The sequence below is a fragment of the Nerophis lumbriciformis genome, linkage group LG26 (genome assembly GCF_033978685.3).
Source record: "Nerophis lumbriciformis linkage group LG26, RoL_Nlum_v2.1, whole genome shotgun sequence".
In the NCBI taxonomy this organism is placed as follows: domain Eukaryota; kingdom Metazoa; phylum Chordata; class Actinopteri; order Syngnathiformes; family Syngnathidae; genus Nerophis; species Nerophis lumbriciformis.
In genome coordinates, this window is record NC_084573.2 from 37,290,001 (window position 1) to 37,316,304 (window position 26,304).

Sequence of the window (26,304 nt, forward strand, 5' to 3'; positions counted from 1 at the left end):
GTAAAAACAACCATAGATTTTAATGTAAAAAACGAAATTTTACCGAAAAAAAATATGGTACCATTTTTTCTATTTACAGTAATATGATATATATATATATATATATATATATATATATATATATATATATAAATACAATGAAATTATGGTCTACAGAGTAAGCCTATGTAAAAAATAAAAATAAAAAAATAAAATGTGTAAATTATTATTTTTTTAAAGCAGTTGTTTAGTTTTTCAATTTACATAATTCATCGTAAAAACAACCATAGATTTTAATGTAAAAAACGAAATTTTACCGAAAAAAAATATGGTACCATTTTTTCCATTTACAGTAATATGCTATAAAAAAATAAAAATAAAATGCGTAAATTATTTTTTTAAAAAGCAGTTGTTTAGTCTTTCAATTTGCATAATACATCGTAAAAACAACCATAGATTTTAATGTAAAAAAAATGAATTTTACCGAAAAAAAAAAATACGGTACCATTTTTTCTATTTACAGTAATATGATATATATATATATGTATATATATATATTTATATATATATATATATATATATATATATATATATATATATATATATATATATATATATATATAAATACAATGAAATTATGGTCTACAGAGTAAGCCTATGTAAAAATAAAAAAAAAATGTGTAAATTATTTTTTTTTGAAAGCATTTGTTTAGTTTTTCAATTTACATAATACATCGTAAAAACAACCATAGATTTTAATGTAAAAAAAACAAAATTTTACCGAAAAAAAATATGGTACCATTTTTTCCATTTACAGTAATATGCTATAAATAAATAAAAATAGAATGTGTAAATTATTTTTTTTAAAAGCAGTTGTTTAGTCTTTCAATTTACATAATACATCGTAAAAACAACCATAGATTTTAATGTAAAAAACGGAATTTTACCGCAAAAAAATATGGTACCATTTTTTCCATTTACAGTAATATGCTATAAATAAATAAAAATAAAATGTGTAAATTATTTTTTTTTAAAGCAGTTGTTTAGTCTTTCAATTTACATAATACATCGTAAAAACAACCATAGATTTGAATGTAAAAAAATGAATTTTACCGAAAATAAAATATGGTACCATTTTTTCTATTTACAGTAATATGATATATATATATATATATATATATATATATATATATATATATATATATATATATATATATATATATATAAATACAATGAAATTATGGTCTACAGAGTAAGCCTATGTAAAAAAATACAAATAAAAAAATAAAATGTGTAAATTATTTTTTTTTGAAAGCAGTTGTTTAGTTTTTCAATTTACATAATACATCGTAAAAACAACCATAGATTTTAATGTAAAAAACGAAATTTTACCGAAAAAAAATATGGTACCATTTTTTCCATTTACAGTAATATGCTATAAATAAATAAAAATAAAATGTGTAATTTATTTTTTTAAAAAGCAGTTGTTTAGTCTTTCAATTTACATAATACATCGTAAAAACAACCATAGATTTTAATGTAAAAAAATGAATTTTACCGAAAAAAAAATATGGTACCATTTTTTCTATTTACACTAATGTGATATATATATATATATATATATATATATATATATATATATATATATATATATATATATATATATAAAATACAATGAAATTATGGTCTACAGAGTAAGCCTATGTAAAAAAATAAAAAAATAAAATGTGTAAAAAATTTTTTTTTCAAAGCAGTTGTTTAGTTTTTCAATTTACATAATACATCATAAAAACAACCATAGATTTTAATGTAAAAAACGAAATTTTACCAAAAAAAAATATGGTACCATTTTTTCCATTTACAGTAATATGCTATAAAAAAAATAAAAAAAACAAAAAAAAAACATAAATAAATACAATGAAATGATGGTCTACAGAGTTGTTGCAATTGTATATAATATGAGGTGAATCCTTATACTTTTATACATTCATGCTGACCCCGAAAGGGACAAGCGGTATAAAAGTGACACAAGTGGCCCTCAATAAAAACCCAGTGAGGCGAATAAATAAATAAGCACTCTTTAATTTGCAGCTTTGCTATTTAGAAAGGAGCGAGGTTGCCTGCGCGATGCTTGGAATGCCATGAGACGGTGCAGGAGGTAAACACTTCAATCCAGAAAAAAGAGGTACGCGCAGCACTAACTTAACCATCCATCCATTCCCTACCGCTTGTCCCTAATCGGGGTGGCCCTACTCCTGCTGTAGAAGCCATTAATTAGCGCATGCTACATGTGCTAAGATTTGAGCTAACATGTTTATAGCGACATTATTTGATTATTTCTAATTGTCCGACTTGAAATGACGCTGCTAGTGAATGTAATATACACATATAGACCTTACTTTAAGCTCATTTATGTCCTATATACCGTTTATTATTCCTAACGTTTACTTGTTCGCGTTAGCATGGCGTGCTAACGTGCTAACTGTTTGGCTTCAATTGAATCGTAACTAGTAATTATCATACTAATGGCTACATATAACACGGTTTTTGTATTAAATATTCAACAATAACGTCTTATATGTTTACACATTTTTGTTTAAATTTGTGTGTTTATTTCAGCATTCCAGTTTTGAGGAACTCCAGTCCGGGTTTTCCCATCCGCATTGCTGTGAGGCTTGCAGGTAAACATTAGCTTTTTTTTTATTTTTTTGGCTCCGGATCCATCGTCCACAGGTGGTTAATTGTCTAGTCCATGTTTTGGTTTTTACCCCTCATGTTTAAATTTGTGTGTTTATTTCAGCGTTCCAGTTTTGAGGAAATCCAGTCCGGGTTTTCCCATCCGCATTGCTGTGAGGCTTGCAGGTAAACATTAGCTTTTTTTTTTTTTTTTTGGCTCCGGATCCATTTCCACAGGCGGTTAATTATGTACCGTATTTTCCGCACCATAAGGCGCCCTGGGTTATAAGCCGCGCCTTCAATGAACGGCATATTTCAAAACTTTGTCCACCTATAAGCCGCCCCGTGTTGTAAGCCGCATCTAACTGCGCTAAAGGAATGTCAAAAAAACAGTCAGATAGGTCAGTCAAACTTTAATAATATATTAAAAACCAGCGTTCTAACAACTCTGTTCACTCCCAAAATGTACGCAAATGTGCAATCACAAACATATAACAAATATGTATATCAACATGGACGGAGCTGCGTGAAAAAAGCCACCCGGCCTCTTCGCGTAAACTTACCTTAACCACTCGCTCATCTTTTCTTCATCCATCCCTTCGAGTTAGCTTTTATGATGACGCCGGCTGGAAAGGTCTCTTTTGGCAAGGTCTTCCTTTTGAATATCACCATGGGTGGAAGTTTCTGGCCATTAGCATGGCAAGCTAGAACCACAGTGAAGGATGACTTCTCATTCCCTGTGGTGCGAATATTCACCGTACGTGCTCCCGTTGTATCCACAGTGCGGTTCACAGGAATATCAGTTGCTGTGAAATAGTAATCCGTGTGCGGATGGAGAGATTGCGTCTTTTCATGAACCGGATCCCTGTCGCTTAGTAGGAGCCATTTTGTGGTCTTTACAGATGTAAACACACAAAGGAAATGAAACGTACGGTGATATCCGCGCGCTTTTTCTTCTTCTATGCGGGCGGGTGGTTGCTTACAGTAGAAGAAGAAGCGCTTCCTGTTCTATGGGGGCGGGTGCTTACCTTGGCGGTTGCTTGCGTAGAAGAAGAAGCGCTTCCTGTTCTACCGGGAAAAAAGATGGCGGCTGTTTACCGAAGTTGCGAGACCGAAACTTTATGAAAATGAATCGTAATATTAATACATATATAAAGCGCACCGGGTTATAAGGCGCACTGTCAGCTTTTGAGAAAATTTGTGGTTTTTAGGTGCGCCTTATAGTGCGGAAAATACGGTAGTCCATGTTTTTGTTTTTACCCCTCCTTATGTTTAAATTTGTGTGTTTATTTAAGCCATGGGTGTCAAACTCTCAAATTTGGCCCGCCGTGTAATATCATTTGGCCCTTGAGGCAATATCAAATTAACATTAGAGCTGGCACACTGGTATTATACAGCGGTGGTGCCGATGTTACACCGCATTCCCCGTTAATACTCATACTTGCCATCCCTCCCGATTTTCCCGGGAGACTCCCAATTTTCAGTGCCCCTCCTGAAAATCTCCCGGGGCAACCATTCTCCCAAATTTCCACCCGGAAAACATTATTGTGCCTTAAAGGCACTGCCTTCAACGTCCTCTACAACCTGTCATCACATCCGCTTTCCCTCCATACAAACAGCATGCCGGCCCAGTCACATTATATATGCGGCTTTTACACACACACAAGTGAATGCAATCATACTTGGTCAACAGCCATACAGGTCACACTGAGTGTGGCCGTATAAACAAGTTTAACACTGTTACAAATATGCGCCACACTGTGAACCCACACCAAACAAGAATGACAAACACATTTCGGGAGAACATCCGCACCGTAACACAACATAAACACAACAGAACAAATACCCAGAATCCCTTACAGCACTAACTCTTCCGGGACGCTACAATATACACCCCCGCTACCACCAAACCCCGCCCGCCCAAGTTAATGTTGATATTTACCTCAGAAGGCTGCAAATAGAAAAGAGGCATTACATTTTTTATTTACATTTTATTTAATATACCATTGATGTTTTTTTCGTTTGTTTTTTGAAAGTTGATTTTGCACTATTAAGTTATATAAGCGTTGCTTGTTCCATATTCAGTGATAAAGCAAATCAGTGTAGCAAACTGAGCAATAATTAACGTTTTATTCATGCACTTCCTCTTGCTTGATTCATTCATTATTGTTATTTTATTTTCAAATTTATTATTAGCCTGTGGAAAAAGTTCATTTTGATATTTACCTCAGAAGGTTGCAAATAGAAAAGAGGCATTCAATTTTTATTTTTTATTTTATTTGATATGCCATTGATATTTTTTAATTATTATTATTATTAGAAACTGGATTTTGCATGTCACTATAAAGTTATATAAGCCTTGCTTGTTCAATATTCAATGCAAAACATGTTTGGGTCCCTATTAGGGATGTCCGATAATGGCTTTTTGCCGATATTCCGATATTGTCCAACTCTTTAATTACCGATACCGATATCAACCGATACCGATATATACAGTCGTGGAATTAACACATTATTATGCCTAATTTGGATAACCAGGTATGGTGAAGATAAGGCACTTTTAAAAAACAAAATAAGATAAATAAATTAAAAACATTTTCTTGAATAAAAAAGTAAGTAAAACAATATAAAAACAGTTACATAGAAACTAGTAATGAATGAAAATGAGTCAAATGAAGTGTTAAAGGTTAGTACTATTAGTGGAGCAGCAGCACGCACAATCATGTGTGCTTACGGACTGTATCCCTTGCAGACTGTATTGATATATATTGATATATAATGTAGGAACCTACCAGAATATTAATAACAGAAAGAAACAACACTTTTGTGTGAATGAGTGAGGGAGGTTTTTGGGGTTGGTGCACTAATTGTAAGTGTATCTTGTGTTTTTTTTATGTTGATTTAATTAAAAAACAAACAAAAAAAAAAGACAAAAAAACGATACCGATAAAAAAAAAAAAACCATCCCGATAATAAAAAAAACGATACCGATATTACATTTTAAAGCATTTATCGGACATCTCTAATATATATATATATATATATATATATATATATATAAAAATAAATCACACCCCCTTGTGGTCTGTGCCGTCTACTCCTCCTGTACATAGCATGATTATTCCCATTATCGGTTTTTACGAACTCGAATCTGAACAAATTGGGAGGTTAAACAGCATCCGGAAAAGGATTACGTTTCTTTCATACTATAATTCATTGTGCGTGCGTGTGTGTGTGTAAGGTTGGTAGTGATCCAGTCAAAGCCTCAGCAGATAGCAAAGGGCTGAAGGAGCCATTAAACCACGGTTATCATTTCCACAGAGTCGAGTCAGCCAAGCTGATTACAAAAAAATCAGCTTTTTAAAAAAAAAAAACAAAAAAAAAAAACAATTAATCCGATACCGATAATAAAAAAAACGATACCGATAATTTCCGATATTACATTTTAATGCATTTATCGGACATCTCTAGTCCCTATTAAAAGGTTAATTTGTTCAACCTTGGCCCGCGGCTTTGTTCAGTTTTACATTTTGGCCCACTCTGTATTTGAGTTTGACACATACTTGCCAACCTTGAGACCTCCGATTTCGGGAGGTGGGGGGTGGAGGCGTGGTCGGGGGGTGGGGCAGGGCGTGGTTGAGGGCGTGGTTAAGAGGGGAGGAGTATATTGACAGCTAGAATTCACCAAGTCCAGTATTTCATATATATATATATATATATATATATATATATATATATATATATATATATATATATATATATATATATATATATACAGTAGGGCAAAAAAGTATTTAGTCAGCCACCAATTGTGCAAGTTCTCCCACTTAAAATGATGACAGAGGTCTGTAATTTTCATCATAGGTACACTTCAACTGTGAGAGACAGAATGTGAAAAAAAAATCCACATTGTAGGATTTTTAAAGAATTTATTTGTAAATTATGGTGGAAAATAAGTATTTGGTCAATAACAAAAATTCAACTCAATACTTTGTAATATAACCTTTGTTGGCAATAACAGAGGTCAAACGATTACTATAGGTCTTTACCAGGTTTGCACACACAGTAGCTGGTATTTTGGCCCATTCCTCCATGCAGATCTTCTCGAGAGCAGTGATGTTTTGGGGCTGTCGCCGAGCAACACGGACTTTCAACTCCCTCCACAGATTTTCTATGGGGTTGAGGTCTGGAGACTGGCTAGGCCACTCCAGGACTTTCAAATGCTTCTTACGGAGCCACTCCTTCGTTGCCCGGGCGGTGTGTTTGGGATCATTGTCATGCTGGAAGACCCAGCCACGTTTCATCTTCAAAGCTCTCACTGATGGAAGGAGGTTTTGGCTCAAAATCTCACGATACATGGCCCCATTCATTCTTTCCTTAACACGGATCAGTCGGCCTGTCCCCTTAGCAGAAAAACAGCCCCAAAGCATGATGATTCCACCCCCATGCTTCACAGTAGGTATGGTGTTCTTGGGATGCAACTCAGTATTCTTCTTCCTCCAAACACGACGAGTTGAGATTATACCCAAAAGTTCTATTTTGGTTTCATCTGACCACATGACATTCTCCCAATCCTCTGCTGTATCATCCATGTGCTCTCTGGCAAACTTCAGAGGGGCCTGGACATGCACTGGCTTAAGCAGGGGGACACGTCTGGCCCTGCAGGATTTGATTCCCTGTCGGCGTAGTGTGTTACTGATGGTAACCTTTGTTACTTTGGTCCCAGCTCTCTGCAGGTCATTCACCAGGTCCCCCTGTGTGGTTCTGGGATTTTTGCACACCGTTCTCATGATTATTTTGACCCCACGGGATGAGATCTTGCGTGGAGCCCCAGATCAAGGGAGATTATCAGCGGTCTTGTATGTCTTGCATTTTCTGATAATTGCTCCCACAGTTGATTTTTTCACACCAAGTTGCTTGCCTATTGTAGATTCACTCTTCACAGTCTGGTGCAGGTCTACAATTCTTTTCCTAGTGTCCTTCGACGGCTCTTTGGTCTTGGCCATAGTGGAGTTTGGAGTCAAGTACCTCGGAGTCTTGTTCACGAGTGAGGGAAGAGTGGATGGTGAGATCGACAGGCGGATCGGTGTGGCGTCTTCAGTAATGCGGACGCTGTATCAATCCGTTGTGGTGAAGAAGGAGCTGAGCCGGAAGGCAAAGCTCTCAATTTACCGGTCGATCTACGTTCCCATCCTCACCTATGGTCATGAGCTTTGGGTTATGACCGAAAGGACAAGATCACGGGTACAAGCGGCCGAAATTAGTTTCTTCAGCCGGGTGGCGGGGCTCTCCCTTAGAGATAGGGCGAGAAGCTCTGTCATCCGGGAGGAGCTCAAAGTAAAGCCGCTGCTCCTCCACATTGAGAGGAGCCAGATGAGGTGGTTCGGGCATCTGGTCAGGATGCCACCCGAGCGCCTCCCTAAGGAGGTGTTTAGGGCACGTCCGACCGGTAGGAGGCCACGAGGAAGACCCAGGACACGTTGGGAAGACTATGTCTCCCGGCTGGCCTGGGAACGCCTCGGGATCCCCCGGGAGGAGCTGGACGAAGTGGCTGGGGAGAGGGAAGTCTGGGCTTCCCTGCTTAGGCTGCTGCCCCCGCGACCCGACCTCGGATAAGCGGAAGAAGATGGATGGATGGATGGATATATATATATATCTACATCCTGAAAATATGCAAACAAAACTGTGTTTGGATAATTGATACTTCAAACTTGCATAAATAAATATTAAGGAATATAACATAACTTGGCTTCTGAGAGCTTCAAAATGTAATGAATAAAATGCTAAAGTTGTTGATAAACAAGCAATTATTTTAATAATTAAATATGGTCATTTTAAATTGAATTATCATGATCATTTAAAATGAATTATTTCAAATATGTTTATTTTAATGTATAATTCTAATGCCTGGATGTAATAAGGAGTCAGAAAAAAATACAAATAAAAATACAATTAATTTTGATGTTTTTAGCAAAATATAGTAAACATTTATTTATTTATTTATTTTTAAATTAATAAATATATTTATTTTTAGCTAAGATAAACATAATAGTACAATTTATCTCTAGTCTGGATGATTTAGTTCTTGTCACCCTGTTGTCCTCCCGTCGTGAAAAAAGGCTGTCCTCACCCATTTGTCCCGGGAGGTTTTCGGGAGAAGCGCTGAATTTCGGGAGTCTCCCGGAAAATTCGGGAGTGTTGGCAAGTATTGTTTGACACCCCTGATTTAAGCGTTCCAGTTTTGAGGAAGTCCAGTCCGGGGTTTCCCATCCGCATCGCTGTGAGGCTTGCAGGTAAACATTAGCTATCTTTTTTTTTGGCTCCGGATCCATTTCCCACAGGTGGTTGTTTAGTTTAGTCCATGTTTTAGTTTTCACCCCTCCTTACTTTTCCTTGTGTTTGTGTTCCTCCCTGCCGGTCCTCCATTCTCCTGTGCGGGTTTGAATTGGAACAAGACTCGGTGGATGTAACGTCTGTCCCGCACAACGTGCTGTGTGTGGGACGACCAACATGGCGGGACCGGAGGATTACGTTCAACTACCAAGCGCGTGTTTTGGCTACTTTTCCAGCGTGTAAGGGTGTTTTGTTTTTGGAAACTATTATCACTACCTGCCAGTAAACATGCCCTTCCCCAAGAGGAGTATCGAACCCCGGCGCCCGAGCAGGTTGCCGGCGAGAGGAGGCCGGTCGCCGGTCGACGAGTCGCCCGGGAGACGCAAGCCGAAGAAGACGCTTTTATTCTCGTCGTTGGACGAGGTCGGCTGTCACACTCTCACCAACATCATCCACCAACTGTCCGACCTCTCCCGGCTTGCCAGCGACATCTTCCTGGGCATCGAGGTGGAGGCGGGCATGGTGTTCCGCCGCTCCCGCAGGATCCAGGGCAGGCTGCACATGCTGCAAGGTCCGGTCCGCAAGTTGGACCCCAAGAAAGTTCGAATCCGTGAGTACATGCTCAATTCTATACGTTATAAGCCAGGGCTGGGCAAATGTTGAGAGAAAAATGTATAAATAACACATTTAGCTGTACAAATGTGCTGTTTGGCCCCCTTTTATGCAGGAACACTAATACTAAAAGTCACAATGTCCCATAGAGGCAGTGTTTTTCAACCACTGTGCCGCGGCACACTAATACAGTCTGACTCTCACTATTATGTTAGATCCACTATGGACTGGACTCTCACTATTATGTTAGATCCACTATGGACTGGACTCTCACTATTATGTTAGATCCACTATGGACTGGACTCTCACTATTATGTTAGATCCACTATGGACTGGACTCTCACGCTATTATGTTAGATCCACTATGGACTGGACTCTCACACTATTATGTTAGATCCACTATGGACTGGACTCTCTCACTATTATGTTAGATCCACTATGGACTGGACTCTCACTATTATGTTAGATCCACTATGGACTGGACTCTCACTAGTATGTTAGATCCACTATGGACTGGACTCTCACTATTATGTTAGATCCACTATGGACTGGACTCTCTCACTGTTATGTTAGATCCACTATGGACTGGACTCTCACTATTATGTTAGATCCACTATGGACTGGACTCTCACACTATTATGTTAGATCCACTATGGACTGGACTCTCACTATTATGTTAGATCCACTATGGACTGGACTCTCTCACTATTATGTTAGATCCACTATGGACTGGACTCTCTCACTATTATGTTAGATCCACTATGGACTGGACTCTCTCACTATTTTGTTAGATCCACTATGGACTGGACTCTCACTAGTATGTTAGATCCACTATGGACTGGACTCTCACTATTATGTTAGATCCACAATGGACTGGCGTCTCACACTATTATGTTAGATCCACTATGGACTGGACTCTCACAATATTATGTTAGATCCACTATGGACTGGACTCTCACTATTATGTTAGATCCAATATGGACTGGACTCTCTCACTGTTATGTTAGATCCACTATGGACTGGACTCTCTCACTATTATGTTAGATCCACTATGGACTGGACTCTCACACTATTATGTTAGATCCACTATGGACTGGACTCTCACACTATTATGTTAGATCCACTATGGACTGGACTCTCTCACTATTATGTTAGATCCACTATGGACTGGACTCTCACACTATTATGTTAGATCCGCTATGGACGGGACTCTCACACTATTATGTTAGATCCACTATGGACTGGACTCTCACTATTATGTTAGATCCACTATGGACTGGACTCTCACTATTATGTTAGATCCACTATGGACTGGACTCTCTCACTATTATGTTAGATCCACTATGGACTGGACTCTCACTATTATGTTAGATCCACTATGGACTGGACTCTCTCACTATTATGTTAGATCCACTATGGACTGGACTCTCTCACTATTATGTTAGATCTACTATGGACTGGACTCTCACTATTATGTTAGATCCACTATGGACTGGACTCTCACTATTATGTTAGATCCACTATGGACTGGACTCTCACTATTATGTTAGATCCACTATGGACTGGACTCTCTCACTATTATGTTAGATCCACTATGGACTGGACTCTCACTATTATGTTATATCCACTATGGACTGGACTCTCTCACTATTATGTTATATCCACTATGGACTGGACTCTCTCACTATTATGTTAGATCCACTATGGACTGGACTCTCTCACTATTATGTTAGATCCACTATGGACTGGACTCTCTCACTATTATGTTAGATCCACTATGGACTGGACTCTCACACTATTATGTTAGATCCACTATGGACTGGACTCTCTCACTATTATGTTAGATCCACTATGGACTGGACTCTCACTATTATGTTAGATCCACAATGGACTGGACTCTCACTATTATGTTAGATCCACTATGGACTGGACTCTCACACTATTATGTTAGATCCACTATGGACGGGACTCTCACACTATTATGTTAGATCCACTATGGACTGGACTCTCACTATTATGTTAGATCCACTATGGACTGGACTCTCACTATTATGTTAGATCCACTATGGACTGGACTCTCTCACTATTATGTTAGATCCACTATGGACTGGACTCTCACTATTATGTTAAATCCACTATGGACGGGACTCTCACACTATTATGTTAGATCCACTATGGACTGGACTCTCACAATATTATGTTAGATCCACTATGGACTGGACTCTCACTATTATGTTAGATCCACTATGGACTGGACTCTTACTATTATGTTAGATCCACTATGGACTGGACTCTCACTATTATGTTAGATCCACTATGGACTGGACTCTCACACTATTATATTAGATCCACTATGGACTGGACTCTCACTATTATGTTAGATCCACTATGGACTGGACTCTCACTATTATGTTAGATCCACTATGGACTGGACTCTCACTATTATGTTAGATCCACTATGGACTGGACTCTTACTATTATGTTAGATCCACTATGGACTGGACTCTCACTATATTATGTTAGATCCGAGACTGTTTTTACAACTTTTGTGAAAGAATGGGCCGTTCTTAGGAGCTCAGTGTTCTCTGGACTGATGAATCAAGCTTTTCCATCTGGCAATCCGATGGACGAGTCTGGGTTTGGAGGTCGGTACATTTCGGACTGCATTGTGCCGAGTGTGAAATTTGGTGGAGGAGGAATTATGGTGTGGGGTTGTTTTTTAAGTAGTTGGGCTTGGCCCCTTAGTTCCAGTGAAAGGAACTTTGAATGCTCCAGGATACCAAAACATTTTTGGACAATTCCATGCTCCCAACCTTGTGGGAACAGTTTGGAGCGGGCCCCTTCCTCTGTGCACAAAGCAAGATCCATAAAGACGTGGATGACAGAGTCTGGTGTGGATGAACTTGACTGGCCTGCACAGAGTCCTGACCTGAGCTCGATTAGAACACCTTTGGGATGAATTAGAACGGAGACTGAGAGCCAGGCCTTCAGTGTGTGACCTCACCAATGCACTTTTGGAAGAATGGTGTAAAATTCCTATAAACACACTCGGCAACCTTGTGGACAGCCTTCCCAGAAGAGTTGAAGCTGTAATAGCTGCAAAAGGTCATATTGAACCCTATGGGTTAGGAATGGGATGGCACTTCAAGTTCATATGTGAGTCAAGGCAGGTGGCCAAATACTTTTGGCAATATAGTGGATTAATGTATGCATTTGATGTTATCTGGCTACACTCTTAGAAATAAAAGTGCTAAGTAGAACCATATATGGTTCTTCGGCTCGTCCTCATAGGAGAACCCTTTTTGGCTCCAGGTAGAACCTTTTTATAAAGGTTCCACCTGGAACCCTTTTGGAGGGTTCTACCTAGAACTGTGTGTGTAAGGTTCCACCCAGAACCCCCCCATGAGAGGTTCTACAAAGAACCCACGCAGGGAGTTCCACTAAGAACCCTTTCGTATTTCAAGGGTTTCATCTAGAACCCACACAGGGAGTTCCACTAAGAACCCTTTTGTATTTCAAGACTTTCTTCTAGAACCCACGCAGGGAGTTCCACTAAGAACCCTTTTGTATTTCAAGACTTTCTTCTAGAACCCACGCAGGGAGTTCCACTAAGAACCCTTTCGTATTTCAAGGGTTTCATCTAGAACCCACACAGGGAGTTCCACTAAGAACCCTTTTGTATTTCAAGACTTTCATCTAGAACCCACGCAGGGAGTTCCACTAAGAACCCTTTCGTATTTCAAGGGTTTCATCTAGAACCCACACAGGGAGTTCCACTAAGAACCCTTTTGTATTTCAAGACTTTCTTCTAGAACCCACGCAGGGAGTTCCACTAAGAACCCTTTCGTATTTCAAGGGTTTCATCTAGAACCCACACAGGGAGTTCCACTAAGAACCCTTTCGTTTGTCAAGGGTTTCATCTAGAACCTATGCAGGGAGTTCCACTAAGAACCCTTTCATGTTTCAAGGGTTTCATCTAGAACTCACACAGGGAGTTCCACAAAGAACTCTTTCATGTTTCAAGGGTTTCATCTAGACCTGACACAGGGAGTTCCACAAAGAACTCTTTCATGTTTCAAGGGTTTCATCTAGAACCCACACAGGGAGTTCCACTAAGAACCCTTTTGTATTTCAAGACTTTCTTCTAGAACCCACGCAGGGAGTTCCACTAAGAACCCTTTCGTATTTCAAGGGTTTCATCTAGAACCCACACAGGGAGTTCCACTAAGAACCCTTTTGTATTTCAAGACTTTCATCTAGAACCCACGCAGGGAGTTCCACTAAGAACCCTTTCGTATTTCAAGGGTTTCATCTAGAACCCACACAGGGAGTTCCACTAAGAACCCTTTTGTATTTCAAGACTTTCATCTAGAACCCACGCAGGGAGTTCCACTAAGAACCCTTTCGTATTTCAAGGGTTTCATCTAGAACCCACACAGGGAGTTCCACTAAGAACCCTTTTGTATTTCAAGACTTTCATCTAGAACCCACGCAGGGAGTTCCACTAAGAACCCTTTCGTATTTCAAGGGTTTCATCTAGAACCCACACAGGGAGTTCCACTAAGAACCCTTTCGTTTGTCAAGGGTTTCATCTAGAACCCACACAGGGAGTTCCACTAAGAACCCTTTTGTATTTCAAGACTTTCTTCTAGAACCCACGCAGGGAGTTCCACTAAGAACCCTTTTGTATTTCAAGGGTTTCATCTAGAACCCACGCAGGGAGTTCCACTAAGAACCCTTTCGTATTTCAAGGGTTTCATCTAGAACCCACACAGGGAGTTCCACTAAGAACCCTTTCGTATTTCAAGGGTTTCATCTAGAACCCACACAGGGAGTTCCACTAAGAACCCTTTTGTATTTCAAGACTTTCATCTAGAACCCACGCAGGGAGTTCCACTAAGAACCCTTTCGTATTTCAAGGGTTTCATCTAGAACCCACGCAGGGAGTTCCACTAAGAACCCTTTTGTATTTCAAGACTTTCATCTAGAACCCACGCAGGGAGTTCCACTAAGAACCCTTTCGTATTTCAAGGGTTTCATCTAGAACCCACACAGGGAGTTCCACTAAGAACCCTTTCGTTTGTCAAGGGTTTCATCTAGAACCTATGCAGGGAGTTCCACTAAGAACCCTTTCATGTTTCAAGGGTTTCATCTAGAACCCACGCAGGGAGTTCCACTAAGAACCCTTTCGTATTTCAAGGGTTTCATCTAGAACCCACACAGGGAGTTCCACTAAGAACCCTTTTGTATTTCAAGACTTTCATCTAGAACCCACGCAGGGAGTTCCACTAAGAACCCTTTCGTATTTCAAGGGTTTCATCTAGAACCCACACAGGGAGTTCCACTAAGAACCCTTTTGTATTTCAAGACTTTCATCTAGAACCCACGCAGGGAGTTCCACTAAGAACCCTTTCGTATTTCAAGGGTTTCATCTAGAACCCACACAGGGAGTTCCACTAAGAACCCTTTTGTATTTCAAGACTTTCTTCTAGAACCCACGCAGGGAGTTCCACTAAGAACCCTTTTCGTATTTCAAGGGTTTCATCTAGAACCCACACAGGGAGTTCCACTAAGAACCCTTTTGTATTTCAAGACTTTCATCTAGAACCCACGCAGGGAGTTCCACTAAGAACCCTTTCGTATTTCAAGGGTTTCATCTAGAACCCACACAGGGAGTTCCACTAAGAACCCTTTCGTTTGTCAAGGGTTTCATCTAGAACCTATGCAGGGAGTTCCACTAAGAACCCTTTCATGTTTCAAGGGTTTCATCTAGATCTGACACAGGGGGTTCTAAAAACATCCCTTTTCAAAGGTTTTCACCGATAACCGTCTTGTCTTCTGAGGGTTCTATAAAGAACCATATTGTATTCTACAGATCAGTTTAGTTCATATTATATTGTGGTCATTTATCATGTTGACATTGAACAAACATTCAAAACATTTTAATGAGAAAAACATTTATTTAAAGATAGGCACCATTATTGGCAAATGTTATCAGGAAGTATGTCCCAGGATCTTACCCACGCTTTCAACAATCCCTGAAGAACTCTTTCTTCCAAAAACGGTTCTCTGGATCAAAATAGTTCTTACTGGAACCCTTAGTGTTAGTGAGAACCCCTTTAAAACCAATTATTCAGAAAAGGGGTTTTAAAGGGTTCTCTGGATCAAAATGGTTCTTACTGGAACCTTTATCGTTACCAAGAACCCTTGAAAAACCCTTTCTTCGGGAAAGGGTTTTTCAGAAGCAAATGGTTCCAGTTAGAACCCCAGCCCTTGTAGAAGAACCCTTTTAGAACCCTTATTTCTAAGAGTGTAGCGTGCTAACTAACTCAGTTCGCCTTTTCAATATTTGAACACAATTTATACGGAAATGTCATTTTCTAGTCTTCTATGGAGTCATGTGTGGTCATGTGCAAGTTGACTGTGTATAAACCAGGGAGGAGTGACCAGTGTCCCCTGACCACAAGGGTCCGTTTGCTGGACTTATGCTAATGGGGGCGTCGGCACATGTCAGTCATGATGAATTCCCCAACAACTAACTGACCACGTGCGTTACTGGAAGCCACATTGACCGCACATTCACATAGAACCAGACTGTGGAGATCATTCCTGCCGCCGTGACAGTTGTAGTTTTTGCGATTGCAGCTACTTGTTTATACTCCTCCGCTCTCACACCACGGTTACATATTAACTCATATATATATAAAAAAATATGAGCATGTACAATACTCAATACTTGGTTGGAGCTCCTTTTGCCTCAATTACTGCGTTAATGCGGCGTGGCATGGAGTCGATGAGTTTCTGGCACTGCTCAGGTGTTATGAGAGCCCAGGTTGCTCTGATAGTGGCCTTCAACTCTTCTGCGTTTTTGGGTCTGGCATTCTGCATCTTCCTTTTCACAATACCCCACAGATTTTCTATGGGGCTAAGGTCAGGGGAGTTGGCGGGCCAATTTAGAACAGAAATACCATGGTCCGTAAACCAGGCACGGGTAGATTTTGCGCTGTGTGCAGGCGCCAAGTCCTGTTGGAACTTGAAATCTCCATCTCCATAGAGCAGGTCAGCAGCAGGAAGCATGAAGTGCTCTAAAACTTGCTGGTAGACGGCTGCGTTGACCCTGGATCTCAGGAAACAGAGTGGACCGACACCAGCAGATGACATGGCACCCCAAACCATCACTGATGGTGGAAACTTTACACTAGACTTCAGGCAACGTGGATCCTGTGCCTCTCCTGTCTTCCTCCAGACTCTGGGACCTCGATTTCCAAAGGAAATGCAAAATTTGCATGGTTGGGTGATGGTTTGGGGTGCCATATATATATATATATATATATATATATATATATATATATATATATATATATATATATATATATATATATATACACACACACATTTATATATATATACACATATATATACAGTATATCATTTATATTTATTTATTTTGCCGTTTTTGTTGACATGTTAAAGGTGTTTTAATGAATATACATGCATGTTTAACACATATAGATTCCTTTCTTTCATGAAGACAAGAATATAAGTTGGTGTATTACCTGATTCTGATGACTTGCATTGATTGTAATCAGACAGTAGTGATGATAGCGTCCACGTTTTCAAACGGAGGAGAAAAAAAGTTCCTCCTTTCTGTCTAATACCACATGAAAGTGGTTGGTTTTTGGCATCTTATTTGTCCAGCTTCCATATTCGTTTTTATACACTTTACAAGAAATACATTGGCGGCAAACTCCGTAGCTGGCTAGCTTGTTTGCGCTGGCTTTCGCAGACTCTTGTTTTGAAAGCGCAGGCGCGATGGAGCGGCACTTTTATTGTGAAGACAGGAACTGTGCAGTCAGTCTTTAGGCTTTTGACGGGATGTACGGTTGAAATAAAAAAGGGTCTTTTTTCCTTCACATTTTTGATTGATTGATTGAAACTTTTATTAGTAGATTGCACAGTACAGTACATATTCCGTACAATTGACCACTAAATGGTAACACCCCAATAAGTTTTTCAACTTGTTTAAGTCAGGTCATGTGACCACCTGGCTCTGTTTGATTGGTCCAACGTCACCAGTGACTGCATCTGATTGGTGGAACGGAGTGAACGTCACCAGTGACTGTATTTGTTGAAACGCAGGCACTATGACAGACCAAAACAAACAAAGCGTGCATTAACAGATCGATAAAAATTAGTAGCGAGTAGCGAGCTGAATGTAGATAAAAGTAGCGGAGTAAAAGTAGCGTTTCTTCTCTATAAATATACTCAAGTAAAAGTAAAAGTATGTTGCATTAAAACTACTCTTAGAAGTACAATTTATCCCAAAAGTTACTCAAGTAGATGTAACGGAGTAAATGTAGCGCGTTACTACCCACCTCTGGCCGTGGGAGATGATCTAATTTCACCTATTTGGGTTAAAAATATTTTAAAATATTTTAATTATAGTCTGCAATTGAGTGTCTGTGCTGAGTAACCGTGTAATACTCTTCCATATCAGTAGGTGGCAGCCGGTAGCTAGTAGCTTTGTAAATGTTGGAAACAGCGGGAGGCAGTGTGCAGGTAAAAAGGTGTCTAATGCTTAAACCAAAAATAAACAAAAGGCGAGTGCCCCTAAGAAAAGGCATTGAAGCTTAGGGAAGGCTATGCAGAACGAGACTAAAACTGAACTGGCTGCAAAGTAAACAAAAACAGAATGCTGGAGGACAGCAAAGACTTACTGTTGGAGCAAAGACAATGTACATCCGAACATGACATGACAATCAACAAAGTCCCCACAAATAAGGATAAAAACAAAGTAGATGGGGGAAATATTGCTCAAAGGAAGACATGAAGTGCAGGACTAAGACTAAAAAACTCCTTTGTCCCACACGCCATTAGACTGTACAACTCCTTTTTTGAATTTTTTGTAAGGGTCCCGCCTTACAAAATTTTAGCAACATTTTTTTTCCGTAAACGATGCATTTTCTTCTATTTTTAGGTTGTGTCGGGACTCCTGATGACGTTTTGAGACATTTTATACAACTACAGCAGCAGAATTGTGCTGCTGAAGCAAGTCCGTTTTTTTGAATTTTTTGTAAGGGTCCCGCCTTACGAAATTTTAGCAACATTTTTTTTTCGTAAACGATGCATTTTCTTCTATTTTTAGGTTGTGTCGGGACTCCTGATGACGTTTTGAGACATTTTATACAACTACAGCAGCAGAAATGTGCTGCTGAAGCAAGTCCGTTTTTTTGAATTTTTTGTAAGGGTCCCGCCTTACGAAATTTTAGCAACATTTTTTTTTCGTAAACGATGCATTTTCTTCTATTTTTAGGTTGTGTCGGGACTCCTGATGACGTTTTGAGACATTTTATACAACTACAGCAGCAGAAATGTGCTGCTGAAGCAAGTCTGTTTTTTTAAATTTTTTGTAAGGGTCCCGCCTTATGAAATTTTAGCAAATTTTTTTTCCCGTAAACTAGGTACTAGGATGACAGGGTATGCAAAACAATAACAGTGCAATACTTTTTCATAACATGGTCACCACTGCCTAGTTTCTCTTGTTATATTCTTATTTTACCGTAATATTTTTATTCTCATTCTTGCTTTTTATTTGTACTGTTATTGTAATATTTTTCTATTTTGTTTCCATTTATACCCCCATTATTTACTTTTTACTTTTTAAAATCGATCTCAATTCTGTACACTGCTGCTGGAATTTTAATTTTCCTGAGGGAACTCTCCTGAAGCAATCAATAAATCTATCTATCTATCTATCTATCTATCTATCTATCTATCTATCTATCTATCTATCTATCTATCTATCTATCTATCGATCGATCGATCGATCTATCTATCTATCTATCTATCGATCGATCGATGAATTTTCCTGAGGGAACTCTCCTGAAGCAATCAATAAATCTATCTATCTATCTATCTATCTATCTATCTATCTATCTATCTATCTATCTATCTATCTATCTATCTATCTATCTATCTATCGATCGATCGATCGATCGATCGATCGATCGATCGATCGATCGATCGATCGATCGATCGATCGATCGATCGATCGATCGACCGACCGACCGACCGACCGACCGACCGACCGACCGACCGACCGACCGACCGACCGACCGACCGACCGACCGACCGACCGACCGACCTACCTACTAGAGATGCGCGGTTTGCGGACACAACCGCCCGATCCGCGGATAATCCGCGGATCGGGCGGTTGAAATAAAAAAAAAAAAGATTTTATCCGCGGGTCGGGTCGGGCGGTTGAAATAAAAAAAAAAATTAGATTTTATCCGCGCGTCGGGTCAGGCGGTTGAAATAAAAAAAAATTAGATTTTATCCGCGGGTCGGGTCGGGCGGTTGAAAGAATTTTTTTTTTGATTTTAAATAGATTCAGGCGGGTGGCAGTTAAACCAATTGGGAAATATATATACATAGTTAAATGTTGTTACCCACATACGAAAAACGAGCAGGCACCTGCAGCATATGCCACAACAGAAGAAGAAAAAAAAAGAGATGGACACTTTTACTGAGCGGAGAAGGGACGCCTCGCCGGGGTCCGGGATCGAGGTCCCTTCCCCCGAGAGGGCCCCACCGGGAGCCGTAACTGAGGCGATCCGCGAGAAGGGCCCGACGCACGTCCAGGGTCACCACCGCACCGACACCCCGCCTCGTCCGCCTTCGCCGCGGCCGGCGTCACGCGCAGCAGGTAAGCAGCTTACCTGCCCGCCACCCCCGTGGCTGGGGGCTCGTAACAGGGGTCACTCCGCGCGCTCCGCCCGCGCAGCTTACCTGCCCGCCACCCCTGTTGCCGGGGGCGCGTAACAGGGGTCACTCCGCGCGCACTGCGCTCACGAAAGGGGTGGGGCTCACCCTGGTTGATATAGACAGCAGGACGGTGGCCATGGAAGTCGGAACCCGCTAAGGAGTGTGTAACAACCCACCTGCCGAATCAACTAGCCCTGAAAATGGATGGCGCTGGAGCGTCGGGCCCATACCCGGCCGTCGCCGGCAGCGAGAGCCGCGAGGGCTAGGCCGCGACGAGTAGGATGGCCGCCGCGGTGCACGCTGAAGCCTCGGGCGCGAGCCCGGGTGGAGCCACCGCGGGTGCGAGGGACATCGCACCTCCACGCGCTTGGAGGTGCGCTCAGCGCGGCTCCCATATGATTGCGCACTGGTGTGCGTCTGGGCCGTGACAGCGTGGCACGCATTGAATGTCTGTGCTGCATTGGATCAGTCTCCTTTCTTTAACAGGCAAAAGCTTTATAACCTCACTAATGCCTTGCATCGTCGATATTAGATATATAACAACGGGCGGGTGCGGGCGGATGCGGTTTTGATTAAATGTTAGTTCGGGTGGATGGCGGATGGTTGACGACTTTCTGATGCGGTTGCGGATGAAATAATTGCCTATCCGCGCATCTCTACTACCTATCTACCTATCTATCTATCTATCTATCTATCTATCTATCTATGAAACTGCTACAGGAAAATACCAAAATAAGAGAAAAAGACATCAAAATAGGAGTGCAAGACAAGAAGTAAAACACTACACACAGGAAAACAGCAAAAAAATCCAAATAAGTCAGGGTGTGATGTGACAGGTGGTGACAGTACACCTACTTTGAGACAAGAGCTATAGTGATGCATGCTTGGTTATGCTTTAAAGTCATATCCAACAATTGCGGCGACGACTTTTTACTGTCAACTGAGTTTCGTTTTTCAATGATTTCTGCTGGTGGTGTGCCTCCGCATGTTTTCAACGCAAAAAAATATGCCTTGGCTCAAAAAAGGTTGACAAACACTGTTCTACTCCACACGCAATGCTGTGCTTGGGCATTCCTGCCTAGAAAAAAACAGGTTTGACTTGCGTGTACTCAAGCACGATATACTTCCTGACTCAAAATGGGTACCAAAAATTGGGTTCAACAAGTGCCCAAAGGTGATATTTGGCAGGTCATTTCTTGTAAATAATGCAGTGTCCTGACAGAGGCCCACCCAGTCTTTTGAAACTTTAGTACCGATCTAAACGCCCACACATTTCACCTCAGCATTTGTCACAACAGCAACTTAGCACTTCCTCATTATGCACCAATTATAGCCTCGGCGGTGCATTCATGAACAATAGAATTCTGAGTATTAACTACACACGTTTTTCGTACACATTCTTAGTGATTGTGTTTTCCTACTGGTTTTGCTGTAGTATCGTATTTTCCGGACTATAAGGCGCACTTAAAACCATTTTTTTCCCCTCAAAACTCGACAGTGCGCCTAATGTACGGTTTAATTCTGGTTTTGCTTACTGACCTCGAAGCAATTTAATTTGGTACCTGGTGGAATGATTGAGTGTGACCAGTAGATGGCAGTCAAACATAAGAGATATGTGTAGACTGCAATATGATGGCAATATGACTCAAGTAAACAACACCAACATTGTATATGTTCCATTGAAAATATAGAACATGGAGAAAAATCTACTCCCAAGTGGGCCGGACTGGTAAAATCACGGCACGATAACTTCAAAATAAAGACGACTTCAGATTGTTTTCTTTGTTTAAAAATAGAACGAGCACATTCTGAAATTGTACAAATCATAATGTTGTTTTTTAAAAAAAAATATTTTTTTTTAATATTACAAGTACTTGTTGCGGTTAATAGTATATATACTTTATTTGTCGTTATTTATATTTTCTGAATAAATGATGTGATAATGTTCATCAGTCAACTCATTGGTGTTCATTTTCAATCTATCAAGATAAAAAAAAAAAATTGGTAACACTTTAGTATGGGGAACATATTCATCATTTATTATTTGTTAAATAATGTATTATTATTTATTTAGCTTATTAACATGCACATTTGTAACATATTGGCTCTTAATTAGTCATTATTAAGTACTTATTAATGCCTTATTCTGCATGGCCTTATTATACAACCAGTAAGCCATTAACTGGGCAGCACGGTGGAAACAGGGATTAGTACGTGTGCCTCACAATACAAAGGTCCTGGGTTCGATCCTGCGCTCTGGATCTTTCTGTATAGAGTTTGCATGTTCTCCCCGTGACTGCGTGGGTTCCCTCCGGCTTCCTCCCACCTCCAAAGACATGCACCTGGGGATAGGTTGTTTGGCAACACTAAATGGTCCCTAGTGTGTGAATGTTGGCCCTGCGATGAGGTGGCGACTTGTCCAGGGTGTACACCGCCTTCCGCCCGAATGCAGCTGGGATAGGCTCCAGCGCCCCCCCGAGACCCAGAAAGGGACAATCGGTACAAAATGGATGGATTGAAGCCATTAACTAAGAGTCTTCCCTCAATAACCTCAGAATTATTGCTTATTAGTAACCCTAACCCTTATATGTTCCCCTAGTGTCCACATAACTGTAAATTAAGTCTTTGTTACCGTATTTTTCGGACTATAAGTCGCAGTTTTTTTCATAGTTTGGCCGAGGGTGCGACTTATACTCAGGAACGACTTATGTGTGAAATGATGAACACATTATAATATTATTGATCTCATTCACGTAAGAGACTAGACGTATAAGATTTCATGGGATTTAGTGATTAGGAGTGAGAGATTGTTTGGTAAACGTATAGCATGTTCTATATGTTATAGTTATTTGAATGACTCTTACCATAATATGTTACGTTAACATACCAGTTGGTTATTTATGCCTCATATAACGTACACTTATTCAGCCTGTTGTTCACTATTCTTGATTTATTTTAAATTGCCTTCCAAATGTCTATTCTTGGTGTTGGCTTTTATCAAATACATTCCCCCCAAAAAACGCGACTTATACTCCAGTGCGACTTATAGTCCGAAAAATATGCTATGTTAGTTTGATAATTTTCCTCGACTGATGTACTAACATGTGGTTTATTTTGTACATATGTAGCATCATCTACAAAGATACGAATAATTGCTATTGCGACATCCAGTGGACACATTAAAGGGGAACATTATCACCAGACCTATGTAAGCGTCAATATACAGGTAAAAGCCAGTAAATTAGAATATTTTGAAAAACTTGATTTATTTCAGTAATTGCATTCAAAAGGTGTAACTTGTACATTATATTTATTCATTGCACACAGACTGATGCATTCAAATGTTTATTTCATTTAATTTTGATGATTTGAAGTGGCAACAAATGAAAATCCAAAATTCCGTGTGTCACAAAATTAGAATATTACTTAAGGCTAATACAAAAAAGGGATTTTTAGAAATGTTGGCCAACTGAAAAGTATGAAAATGAAAAATATGAGCATGTACAATACTCAATACTTGGTTGGAGCTCCTTTTGCCTCAATTACTGCGTTAATGCGGCGTGGCATGGAGTCGATGAGTTTCTGGCACTGCTCAGGTGTTATGAGAGCCCAGGTTGCTCTGATAGTGGCCTTCAACTCTTCTGCGTTTTTGGGTCTGGCATTCTGCATCTTCCTTTTCACAATACCCCACAGATTTTCTATGGGGCTAAGGTCAGGGGAGTTGGCGGGCCAATTTAGAACAGAAATACCAAGGTCCGTAAACCAGGCACGGGTAGATTTTGCGCTGTGTGCAGGCGCCAAGTCCTGTTGGAACTTGAAATCTCCATCTCCATAGAGCAGGTCAGCAGCAGGAAGCATGAAGTGCTCTAAAACTTGCTGGTAGACGGCTGCGTTGACCCTGGATCTCAGGAAACAGAGTGGACCGACACCAGCAGATGACATGGCACCCCAAACCATCACTGATGGTGGAAACTTTACACTAGACTTCAGGCAACGTGGATCCTGTGCCTCTCCTGTCTTCCTCCAGACTCTGGGACCTCGATTTCCAAAGGAAATGCAAAATTTGCATGGTTGGGTGATGGTTTGGGGTGCCATGTCATCTGCTGGTGTCGGTCCACTCTGTTTCCTGAGATCCAGGGTCAATGCAGCCGTCTACCAGCAAGTTTTAGAGCACTTCATGCTTCCTGCTGCTGACCTGCTCTATGGAGATGGAGATTTCAAGTTCCAACAGGACTTGGCGCCTGCACACAGCGCAAAATCTACCCGTGCCTGGTTTACGGACCATGGTATTTCTGTTCTAAATTGGCCCGCCAACTCCCCTGACCTTAGCCCCATAGAAAATCTGTGGGGTATTGTGAAAAGGAAGATGCAGAATGCCAGACCCAAAAAGGCAGAAGAGTTGAAGGCCACTATCAGAGCAACCTGGGCTCTCATAACACCTGAGCAGTGCCAGAAACTCATCGACTCCATGCCACGCCGCATTAACGCAGTAATTGAGGCAAAAGGAGCTCCAACCAAGTATTGAGTATTGTACATGCTCATATTTTTCATTTTCATACTTTTCAGTTGGCCAACATTTCTAAAAATCCCTTTTTTGTTTTAGCCTTAAGTAATATTCTAATTTTGTGACACACGGAATTTTGGATTTTCATTTGTTGCCACTTCAAATCATCAAAATTAAATGAAATAAACATTTGAATGCATCAGTCTGTGTGCAATGAATAAATATAATGTACAAGTTACACCTTTTGAATGCAATTACTGAAATAAATCAAGTTTTTCAAAATATTCTAATTTACTGGCTTTTACCTGTATACCTTGATGTTGCAGAAAAAAGACCATATATTTTTTTAACCGATTTCCGAACTCTAAATGGGTGAATTTTGGCGAATTAAACGCCTTTCTATTATTCGCTCTCGGAGCGATGACGTCACGTTGTGACGTCACATCGGGAAGTAATCCGCCATTTTCTCAAACACCGAGTCAAATCAGCTCTGTTATTTTCCGTTTTTTTCGACTGTTTTCCGTACCTTGGAGACATCATGCCTCGTCGGTGTGTTGTCGGAGGGTGTAACAACACCAAAAGGGACGGATTCAAGTTGCACCAGTGGCCCAAAGATGCCAAAGTGGCAAGAAATTGGACGAAATTTGTTCCGCACACTTTACCGACGAAAGCTATGCTACGACAGAGACGGCAAGAATGTGTGGATATCCTGCGACACTCAAAGCAGATGCATTTCCAACGATAAAGTCAAAGAAATCTGCCGCCAGACCCCCATTGAATCTGCCGGAGTGTGTGAGCAATTCAGGGACAAAGGACCTCGGTAGCACGGCAAGCAATGGCGGCAGTTTGTTCCCGCGGACGAGCGAGCTAAACCCCCTGGATGTCTTGGCTCACAACCGTCCCTTAAACTGGACAGATCAGCTTTCAGGAAAAGAGCGCGGATGAGGGTATGTCTACAGAATATATTAATTGATGAAAATTGAGCTCTCTGCACTCTCAAAGTGCATGTTGTTGCCAAATGTATTTCATATGCTGTAAACCTAGTTCATAGTTGTTAGTTTCCTTTAATGCCAAACAAACACATACCAATCGTTGGTTAGAAGGCGATCGCCGAATTCGTCCTCGCTTTCTCCCGTGTCGTTTTCGTCGGTTTCGCTTGCATACGGTTCAAACCGATATGGCTCAATAGCTTCAGTTTCTTCTTCAATTTGGTTTTCGCTACCTGCCTCCACACTACAACCATCCGTTTCAATACATGCGTAATCTGTTGAATCGCTTAAGCCGCTGAAATCCGAGTCTGAATCCGAGCTAATGTCGCTATAGCTTGCTGTTCTTTCCGCCATGTTTGTTTGTGTTGGCATCACTATGTGACGTCACAGGAAAATGGACGGGTGTGTATAACGATGGTTAGGGATATTGCGTGATGGGTAAAATTT

The 26,304-nt window shown here is 40.4% G+C and overlaps 1 protein-coding gene across 5 annotated transcripts in view; it reads left to right on the plus strand.

Annotated features, from left to right (window-relative positions):
- Nucleotides 1–9,083: 9,083 nt before the first annotated feature.
- Nucleotides 9,084–26,304, plus strand: part of nhsl1b (NHS-like 1b) — a 357,374-nt gene continuing 340,153 nt past the window's right edge. For 4 of the 5 annotated variants that reach the window (XM_061986925.1, XM_061986926.1, XM_061986927.1 and 1 more), the window contains exon 1: nt 9,084–9,598. In XM_061986925.1, the coding sequence (XP_061842909.1) occupies nt 9,277–9,598 (322 nt within the window). In that variant the 5' untranslated portion in view covers nt 9,084–9,276. The remainder of the gene's footprint in view (nt 9,599–26,304) is intronic. The other variant, XM_061986929.1, reaches the window with a different exon arrangement.